The sequence below is a fragment of the Ixodes scapularis genome, unplaced genomic scaffold, assembly GCF_016920785.2.
Source record: "Ixodes scapularis isolate PalLabHiFi unplaced genomic scaffold, ASM1692078v2 PGA_scaffold4__175_contigs__length_147842914, whole genome shotgun sequence".
NCBI lineage: Eukaryota > Metazoa > Arthropoda > Arachnida > Ixodida > Ixodidae > Ixodes > Ixodes scapularis.
In genome coordinates, this window is record NW_024609879.1 from 129,930,580 (window position 1) to 129,941,585 (window position 11,006).

General features: G+C 44.8%; 1 protein-coding gene across 1 annotated transcript; it reads left to right on the forward strand.

Annotated features, from left to right (window-relative positions):
• Window positions 1-1,250: 1,250 nt before the first annotated feature.
• Window positions 1,251-4,835, forward strand: LOC121837862 (THAP domain-containing protein 1-like). The gene is made up of 4 exons (XM_042293710.1): window positions 1,251-1,403; window positions 2,302-2,395; window positions 2,506-2,888; window positions 4,485-4,835. The coding sequence occupies exons 1-4, from the start codon at window positions 1,251-1,253 to the stop codon at window positions 4,833-4,835; spliced, it is 981 nt and encodes a 326-aa protein (XP_042149644.1).
• The last annotated feature ends 6,171 nt before the right edge of the window (window positions 4,836-11,006 follow it).

Here is an 11,006-nt window from a genome sequence, read left to right on the forward strand (position 1 = left end):
ACAGGCAAACTTAACTTGTTTTAACGTCGCCCTTCCCTCTATGTTAACAAATAGTACGAAGCAATTTTGAAGCGATTTGAACGGGCCCCAAAGAGTTGTTTTTCTCATTGGGTTTGATGGGATCTCTGTTCCGAAAGATCATTATGCATCTGTTTTAAAAGATATATTTTAAGGCGTTTTATAAAATGATTCCTATGATTATCCTATGTATCCTTATTATGCCTTATTTCCAATAAACTCGCTTAGGTATTTTTTATTACGACGGAATTGCAGAGCTAATCTATAATTTGAAAATTTCCACCTCATCTAGTGTTGACCATATTACTTCTAAATACCTTAAGAATACTAAAATTGGCTTGTTCATCTTTCTTACGATTATATTTTAACAATCGCTAAACCTTGGTGCCTTACCGAATAAATGGAAAACAAGAAAGGTGCTTCCACGCCCCCGATCAGGTGACAAAAACAGTCCTCTTAAAACAGAACCATTTCCTTAGCCAGCACGCCCTATAAAATTTTCAAACACATTATCTACTTTCATTTAGTTTTTTTTTTTTTTTAAATCAATTCTTTCTTATCACTTTCAACACAGGCTTTTCGCAAATCTCTGACCTGCGAGGCTGAGCTTCTCACCTTTTCCGATGATGTACTTCCCATTCTTGATCGTGGGTCCCAGCTTGACTGTGTCTTCTTTTATTTTTCCAAAGCCTTCGATAAAGCTTCTCATAACCTATTCATTTTTAAACTTGGCAAACTTAACATAGGCCCTAATGCTAATGGATGCCAGTTTAATTGTTTCTGGTAATGACACTAATTATTCTCTCTGCCCGGTTACCTCTGGTGTGCCGCAGTGCTTCGTCTAAGGACCTCTTGTGTTTGCACACCCAATGTGTCGATCATCATCAATTCGTTTATTTGCTGACGATTGTGTAATTTATCTTGAAATAACTGACAAATTTCAGGCTGAACTAGGGTGCCTCGATGTCAGCGCCGCCTTGCAGGGTGAAGACATCCTTTGACCCGCGCCACGCCGCCACTTCCTCGCCGCGACGCCATCTTGGTTCAAACGACGGAGCGACGGAGTATGCGCAGTATGCGTGCGGTGTTCGGTGCGTGCGGTTGGACGTGCGGCGCGACTACCTTTCACCGTGGGCCGGGCTGTGCGCGGAAAAGTCTTTCTGGTCTTACTACCGATCTCATAGAGATCGGTAGATCTTACTGATCTCAACAGCAGTCGCCCGAGCACAAGCATGACCGGTTGTTCTGTACCGCTGTGTGCCGCTTCGTCGGCAAAGGGAGTCCGATGCTTCCGCTTTCCCCAAGAAAAGGCGCGAAGAAGGAAATGGGAGTCCTGCATCAAACGTGATCGCTGGAAGGCAAGTCACACCTCGAGGATCTGCGAGGTAAGTTACAAAAGCACGACTACTTTACTACGATATTAGGCAGTATTCAAAAATTGTCTTAGCAGCTCCGCTCGATTGCTTCATGATTGGAGTTGCTCGACTCAAAACCAGCCCTCGCTTTGTCTCACCGGTCGGATCGAGCGACCAGTCGGAGTTGTGACGTAAGGAATTGATCCTCTAAAGCACCCCATCCCGAGTTTTAATGGCAATACCTATATCGACATCCCCTTTCCGCCGTTAGGTCATATTCACTAATTAAATGACTTCCCCGATTAAAATAGGTTGAGGCGGTAGCTCTTCAGCGTGCGAGTTTCTCGCTCGTGAACAACTTTGGGATAACTTTTTGTGCTTATTTTACTATTCAACGAGTTTAAAACGATCTTATAAGCGCGGAATATTGTCGCGCGCGCGTACACCAGGTTTCTGTAGTTCAGTGACTGCATGCCATCTTCGCCTTTCGATCCTTGATTTGCGACTGGCCACCAACGTTTTCTTTTTTAGTTGGATTCTTTTTGTGTGTGTGTGTGTGAAAATAATCGCTGATGGTGAATCTCGAGCATGGTCAATGATATGTTTTCGAGACGATACTCGGGAATGCAAAAATCGCGACATATCTCGGTAGTCGGCGTGTGATATGTCATGGTCATGTCGCACAGCTCGAAGTGCTTGACGAAATGACATGACTTTGTCCCAGGTTGATTAGTACTTACATCGCTCTCTTGCAAGGTCGAAAAATTAAACAAAATAAAGCGCATTTTACGGTAACATTTTCAAAACTTAATCAGGATTGTTTTGACGTGAGATACTATGCAAATATTTTCTTCGATTTTTGTTTACACTAACGTCTGTGGCTTCCAATCTTCACATAAATCACAATCTCATTTCTTGTTTATTTCAGCGCCACTTCGAAGAAGACCAGTACGAGATGAACCGACAAGATGGGCGGCGACTTCTCAAGCGGACGGCTGTACCTACGTTGTTTGATTTCAGACGTAAGTGTTACTGTTACTATATGAGGTGCTATTACTGTCTGTGCCTCACTCGTTTGCGTACAATTTTATTCTGTGTTTAGATTTGTGATGTCTCTCCCTTTACTGCGCAGTGCAGCCGAAGCGAAGAAAGCCCCCCGCACCGCGAGCTCCTCCGGCTGATCGTGGAGGTGCCACCACTGCAGGTCCGTCGTCAATTTCTGCGGCAGAAGTCTCGGACCAAGAAGATTCTGGCACGGAGGACACTCAGCCAAACCCCATTTTAGAAGAAAATGTGCACGACCGCCTGAACGATACAGTTGATATCGTGACACTGCATACAAGTGAACTGCAGAAAACTTTGCAAGACACAAAAAGGAAAAACTGCGAGTTGGAAGAAAGCCTGTCAGCTGCAAAAAAGAAGTTAAAAAGAGCTCTAAGAAAAACAAGGCAGCTAGAAACAAAGCTTTCCACCTTGACTAGAAATTTGACATTTCTGAACGAGGACCAAAAACGTGTTTTGGAGAAACTGAACAGAAGAGGCTGTGCTTGGAGTGCTGACACCATACGGAAGGGACTACAGCTCAAGTTTGCCTGTGGCTCTACAGGGTATGACCTTCTACTTGAGCAGGGCAACCCCCTTCCGACGAGAAGGACGCTGTGCAGGAGACTGCAACACCTGTCATTTCAGCCTGGTGTGCTAACTGAAATATTGCGTGTGATGGAAACGAAAGTCGCTGCGATGTCAGACATTGAAAAGGATTGCGTCCTTTTTCTTGATGAAATGGAAATTCGAAAAGGCGTTGTGTTGGACCGTGGCAATGACACTTTGCTTGGCAAAACGACGCTGCCCAAGAGTGACCATCGTGCAAACCATGCTCTCGATTTTATGGTGGGAGGGATCAACTCGCGCTGGAAGCAAGTCGTAGCATACCACTACACGGGCGCATTTATCAACGGAGACGAGCTGAAGAAGTTTGTTTTTGACTTAATCAAGCGCTGTGCAGACATTTCACTGCGTGTGCTCTGTGTGACGTGTGATATGAGCAGTTCTAATCGTGCCATGTGGAGATCCCTGAACCTCTCCAGTTCCCGCAGTTCTGTGACTGTATGCAGTGTGCCGCATCCCTGTGAGGATGGTAAGGCATTGTTCTTCATGGCAGACCCCGCACATGTGTTGAAAAATATAAGAGGGCACCTTGTACGAAAAGATGTAATGCACCTAAGCGACGAGGTAGTCTCCAAGTTCAATTTACCAAGCAGCGAAGTCTCAATAGAGCATGTGGAAATGGTGTTAAAGTTGGACACTGAGCAGCTGCGTGTGGCACCCAACTTAAACAGTGCTCATGTGTCAAATGGCCATTTCACGAAAATGAAAGTCGGAATAGCGGTGCAGCTATTCAGGGAAGCTCCCTCGGCCATTCGGTATTTTATCCAACAGGAGAAACTGCCAGTTGAAGCCGAAGCAACTGCCTGGTTTTTCGAACTGGTGTTTAAATGGTACACCATAATGACCTCTCGCCATCCTGTCGTTGCTTTGAGTTTTGCGAATGAGAGCAAGTATCAGGAGGCCATTTCAACTCTGAAGCTCAGTATTTCTGTTGTTGAGGGCTTGGGGATCGGAGTGAAGAAAGTATGGAAGCCATGCCAGGCAGGGGTACTAATGTCGACAACTGTAGTGTTGCAATTGCACGCTGTTCTTTTGAAAGAGTGTGGCTACAACTTTGTGCTGACAGGACGGTTCGCTCAAGACTGTCTTGAGAACCTGTTTTCAGTTGTCAGAATGATTTCTCCAGTGCCAAACGCATATGACGTGAAAAATGCACTCAAAATTGTGACAGTAAGCCAGTTCATCAAAGTCCCAAAAAATTCAGGCTACGACATTGACGACAGCACCTACCTGGTAGATTTCCTCTCCGCAGAAATCAAAGAGGTGCAGCAGGAAGTAGAAGAGCCTCCAGGAGATAATGAGATAATTGAAATGGAACCACTCTCTAGAGCCGAGTCCGACATTGTTGCTCATTTGGCAGGGTTTTTGGTTAAACCTCTTCTCTCCGCTGTACAGTCGTGCCGTGTCTGCACACAAATGCTCACTGCAGAAGAGGCGTCCGAGGAGCATGCTCTTGTGCTCATGAAAGAATATGTTCAAGGGGAGAAACACCTCACTTACGTCAGCCTGGAAGTCTTCAACTTTGTTTCTTGTTGTGAGGGGGTATTTAAAGCGTTCTCAGAAGAAGAGGACATTTGTCTTTTGAAGAGCCCAATGAAGACCATAACACGACTTATTGAGCAATCTGTTCCTGTACCCCGTGTTGAGTGCAGCAAACACCCTGATCTAATACGCAAGTTATTGGAGCGTTTTGTCGTGATGCGCCTGCGCATTTACTTGCATTGGCTAAGTCAGCCGGAAGAGTCAGATGATGGTTATGGTAGTAAAACAGTCGCCGGTACAAACCTGCAGTGAGATGCAGCTTTTTGCTTTTACAGAAATAAATCGTGTATACTGAGGTAAAGCATTTGTGTCTTTTTTTCTGTAGGGTGGCATGTGTTATAGTCGTTTGCAACTCAAGAAGGTAGGGCGAGGAAAAGGAAGGCCGGCGAGGAGAAAGCGGGCTGAACGCTAGAGAGGAGGTTTCCCCCTTCCCTCTCCAGCGTTTCGTCTGCTTCCTCTTCCCCGGCCTTCTCCCTCGCCCTACCTTCTTGAGTTGCATATTTAGTATAATAAATTACTGAACAAGTGTATAATATACAAATCGAGCTCTGCAATAAGCACCTCCTATGGTAGAAACAACCCGTCGCTGCCATTATGTGCTACATCATATCTCAATCGGAACGCATAGGGATTGTTACTTTAAAGTGCTGCACTCGCATTAGCAAAAAAAAAAGTGTGGCACCACAAATTTGGGGGGATGTTAGTCTTGGTATTTTTTACGAAGAGCGTAAATTTCGAAAGTGTGTTGAGGCTATTATTTTTTCTTAACATTTTCCTTTTTATCCTGTTTGAAATTTTACTACTAATTGATAGGTGCACCACTAAGGAGGCGTTAAGCTGTTGGTGGGTCACTTAAAATAAGAATAAATAAATAAATAAATAAAAAGCCGTGAGAACCCAAAGCCCGTGCGCTCGCTTGTCAGAATGTTTGCGTCGCATCCGCTCATTTATTCTTTATTTGTATGAGTAAAAAGACTGAGACGCGCGTCTGAGTTGGAAAATGCAACGCGAAATGAAAGTTGCATGACGTAAGCCGACGTAAGCGCATCCTAGGCTAGAAGTAGCCAGCCCGCGGCATGCGCTTGAACCAAGATGGCGGCGCCGACGGAGATGTCTCCACCCTGGACGGAGGCGCGCGTTCATCCAGGCACCCTAGGCTGAACTTCTCCGAAGTGACCTATGCGCAGTATCGGAATGGTGCAACCCGTGGGAAATAACTCTTAAGTGCTTTTTGAGATTTATAACTTAATCTACGAGTTTTTAGGATCCTAAAAAAAAAAAAAACGAATTACATTCATGCACGGCCGATTTGCGTACTAAAAAAAGTAAGCAAAGATCTTGACACTTACCGTTGGGGGACAACAACAGATGGCGCTACAAATCCTCGGTGAATATGGGCGAACGACAAACGACGCTTGTCAGCCGCTCGCGAGCGACGAGTTTCAGCGTGGACGAATGGGACTGGTCAGCCGCTTGTCCTCGTGGGAACTCATCGCTCACGAGTGGCTGGCAAGCACCGCCCACCGTCCGCCCATATTCACCGAGGTTCTGTAGCGCCATCTGTCGTTCTCCCTCAACGGTACGTGTCCAGATCTTTGTTCACTTTTTTAATACGTAAATCGGCCGTGCATGAATGTAATTTCAGAATTTTTAGGACGCTTAGAGCGCGTACATTTACTTAAGGCCATGAAACGATGATCTCTAAACGCACTTTAGTGTTCCTTTAACACTAACCAATGCAATACTATAAGGGTTTCTCGTCGGAACACGTGCCCGTCATCATACTAAATTTGTAACACTCTATACAGCAGTCTGTCACGTCCTAGAAATATCCCGGTGTTCACATTACTCCTAACACAACCACTCTTCATCAAATATAATATTCTTAAGGCAGATCAAATATATTACTTCGAACTTTTACTGTGGATACATAAAAATCGACTTTACACCACACCAGCGAACAGCCTTAGTGCATATCAGATTAGAAATCCGAAGCGAAGGATGCCGGCCATAAGAACCAACTATGGTCAACAAACTTTCATTTTTCAAACAACTAAAACTCTAAATAGAACGGACTTCAACATTAACTTTAACAACACGTTACCTGGTTTTAAAAGGGATTGTAGAAGTTTCCTGGTTGGCAGTGAAATCGCATTCTCATTTGGATAGTGTATATCACCAAGAATACAATCACTAGATGTAGCTAATTTCAAAGATTTGTTTTCATTGCATTCCTTCATGAGAACTTGCTTGTGATGCTGATATGTCGGAGGAGCACAAGATTGCATTCTAGTTTTTTGTTGTTAGTGTTTGTTGTTACTGTTTTTGGTTTCTTACGACCAACACTCGTTTATAGAGTTTTTTTTTTAGCAAATGAATATAGTGTCTATTCTTGCTTCTTTGACTTGTTTCTCTTGTTTTATTTTAACTGTATGATGTTTTGTAGAATCTGTTATTATGCAACCACTTTGAGCTGCTGGACTTTAGGGGGCAGAGGCTTTGTCAGGCATCACGCCTTTATCTCTGCCCCCTACGCGGCAAACCCGCGAAACAAATAAAGAAAAAAAAAAAACATGTCATGAAAAACTCATGCCGACCATGTTATCGCTAACGATAACTCTGTGCTTTAAAAAAATATAACTTTTCTGCAACCCTAGTATTATCGAAATTACGCCTGTACAAAACCCTAGTTCGACCAAAATTGGACTATGCCGAATCTATCTGGGACCCAGGACATTCAACTCTGGTGGCGAACCTCGAATCTCTACAAAATCGCAGAGTACATTTAATGTTCGGCGACTATCATCGCACATGTAACCAGAGTGTCGTATATGAACACCGATTTATTAGTACCTCTTCTTTCCCTACGTCGAAAAATATCTGGTTCTGACACTTCACTGAATACATTATATCCCTTAGCCCTTCATATATCTCTTCACGCATTGATCATCATTTCAAACATCACTGAAACATCATTATACATTGACTCCTTTATACCAAAAACGTCTTCTGAGTGGAACCGCCTTCCAGTATCTTTAGTAACTATACCCTATATCGATTTGTTTCCAACTGCGTTAACTAATCACCTTTGTAAACATCGCCTCGAATTAGTATTTTGTAAAGTGCATTCTTTGTGTGTATTTTCTGTTGTGTGGATTTTTTTTTGTCCCACCTCCTGTGTAATGCCCTATGAGCCCCAACGGTATTGTCATAAAAAAAAAAATACGTGTTAATGTTAACGAAATTTGATCTACTTTTTTTTAGCTGCACCAGGGAACAGTAAAACGGCCCCAGAAGAAGCTTCTCGCAATGAGCAAGGTAAATGTACTATTTTATGTATAAGTTGAACCTTAACTAAAATAAGTTTGCGGCCTCTATGTCTCTGAGTGGTAGGAAATACAGTCAAATTAAAAACGGGAAATCAAAAACCAAGACCGTCTTGCATGGAAATTCTACCCCCGTTAATTACTATGGTCACAGGAAGCTTAAGAGCGGGGTGTGGCTCATTATGCTAATTCACACTCCTGGATTTCTGATTGGTTCTTTGGCGTTCTTATCGGCTGATGTCGCAATCTCATTTGCTGCGAAGCGGTAATTAGATGCTCGGGGCTCGCCAAGCCTAGTGTTTCTTAAACTGTCCGTGACTGTAGCTACGGTCAAAAGGAAGCAGGGTGACAAACTCAAGTGTACTTTGCTCCGGTTTTTGTTCCGGTTCGGGAACGGTTCAGCTCTGGGGCCTTAATCTAGATACTTAGCGAAAAAGTCGGCGAGAAATCTGGCGGCCGTGATTGGCCAACGCCGCACTTGACCTTGGCGCCGGCCAATCAAAGCCGGCGCCAAGGCGCCGAAGCGTATAACCTTTGACGTTATACGCTTCGCAAGTGGGCTCATTTTCGGCTTCTGTGCATGAGAAAGGCAGTAGCGGTGACGTCAGAACGCCGAGCCCCGATTGGCTGATCGCGACCCCCTATCTGAGCGTCGTCTGCTCCTTTGCGACGTCGTCTGCTCGCAACGACGTCTGCGTCTGTCTTACCTTTCCTGCGACTTTCGGAAGTGCAGGTATTTACGAGCGAGCTCGACTTCGCCTTTTAGAGAGGGCAGACGAAATAACTCGAGCGGTACGTTGTCTTTGTCTAACAACTAGCAGACGCGCATCAAGGAGGGAAGTCAAAGGACTCACTGGCGAGGTGTCCCGAGGCGCCGAGGTTTGTTTGCTTAGAACCAAGAGTGAGCGTATTAGTGTGCGCAAGTTCCCTCCCAAATACTTTTTCCCTCCTTACGTGTGCGGCGAGACTCCGCACTCTTTAACGGCGTCGGCGGGTTGGCGCAGTTAACGTCGTCTGCTTTACGTCTGCTAGTCAAAGCGATGGCTGCTTTACCTTTCCTCACTCTAAAAAATGTCTGTAAGCCTACTTTCACGCACAACAGTCGGAGAGCCAATCACCGCAACTTGCGGAGGCAGCTCAGCGAATGACGATGCCGAATCATATGTTTATACCAAAAAACGCAGTCTGAGTTGTGACATTAAGCAATGGGAAACGTCACGCTTGCATTGCTTAATGTCACAACTCAGACTGCGTTTTTTGGTCTAAACATATGTTTCGGCATCGCCATTCGCTGAGCTGCCTCCGTAAGTTGCGGTGATTTCCTCTTCGAGTTGTGTGCGTGAAAGTAGACGCACAAACTTTTCTTAGAGTGCTGCGTCTGCCGGAGATTCACCGCTTTTTCACCGGCGAGAGTCACCGTTGCCTCGGGAAACAAGGGGATAACAAGAGGAAGAAATTGACCTCTTAATCTAAAATTGAGGTCAGCGATCAAAGTATAATACGGGAAGGGTTCACAAGGGTCGCGCGGGCATATTCCATTCAGCACGCCAGCCGGTCGTGGGCAGACGGTCGCCGAGTCGAGGAGTACCTGCTAGGCCTAACTGCCGCGCTCGCTTGGTCGCGTTCGGTGGAGTCGTGGCTGTTAAAGCTTTTCGCGGGTGCTTGTGGATCCAGCGTTCTTGTTCGTCGTGGTCTGTTTCAAGTACTTTTTACTTTTTTCTTGCTGCTTGAAGTCGGGACGCGTGAGAAGCGCACGTAGAAAAATAAACGTCCGTGGGCCATCGCGACCGCGACGCTTTCGGCCATGCTGATTTGATTGTAAGAAGTGCGTAAGACAGCTTCGGAGCTGTCGAACGATTTCGTCGTAACCTGCGCAAAACTTACGAAAATTTCGTTTTGTGAATACGAATTTGTTCTTAAGTTTTGTCTTACGCACATTTTTGGCGTAAGTTCGTTTCGTGAATCTAGCCTCTGCACTTCCGAAAGTCGCAGGAAAGGTAAGACAGACGCAGACGATGTTGCGATCAGACGACGTTGCAAAGGAGCAGACGACGCCCAGATAGGGGGTCGCGATCAGCCAATCAGGGCTCGGCGTTCTGACGTCACCGCTACCCCCTGCGCAAGAAGCAGACGAACTTGCCCTCCGTATAGAAAAGAGAGATTTAATGCATCTTCGAACCGGTTGCTATTCGCATATATTGAAGACAGAATTGAAGACAGTAAAACACATGTTGTGCTTATTTTTATCGGAATGTAAAATGCAGAAAGAGAGAAGCTGAAAACTGTTTATTAGTTTTGACAAACGGAACATTCAGCCTGTTTTTAACTATGCTGGCTCTGCATTTCTAACACGTAGAATTCGTGTATGTAAGGATGAGTGTATAAGTTTTCTTGTCACGAACAATGTAAGGTTTTCATGCGCCAGGGTTCACAAGCATGTCGTTTTCTTACCAGCTCGTCAGCATTCCCTCACTTCTGAAAATTCCAAGGCATTCTGTTTTTTCAGTCCCTTGGATGAGTTCCGGAGGGCTTAAGCATTGCTTGAACATATAAAAATTTAAATATATTACGTACATAAGATGTGCTTCCAAGATGAAGTGAGACAAAATGTTAAAAACATTACTACCAGAATGATTAAAACATTATTCACACTCCGATTATCTAAACGTTTCTGCTGGATGCATTGCGGTATCAGCGTTTTCGTACAAGCCGGGAGTCTCTCCAGTGGCTGCAGTGCAGGTTTGAACGTGTTACGGTATTTAGTCGTGACTGCGGTGCTACCAACAATAGCTTTCCCCACTTGTGATTTGCGTGAAAGACGAGCAGCATGGTGTACGTAATTCGATTCTTTTTTTTTTCTTGGGGTGTGTGGCGCCAATTTTTATCGAAGACTGTACACAGTGTGAAGAAATTGTTTTGTTGCTAAGAGCTGTGTTTGCATGAATATGAAATATTAAGAAAGGGCACACGAATATCAACCATGCGGGAGTAGCCGTCCGCATATCCACATCCGCGACTGATGACAACCTTGAGCATACATGTGAACTGGTTCTGTCGGATAGACATAATCAGTTGATGATGTGGGAAATCATTTGCA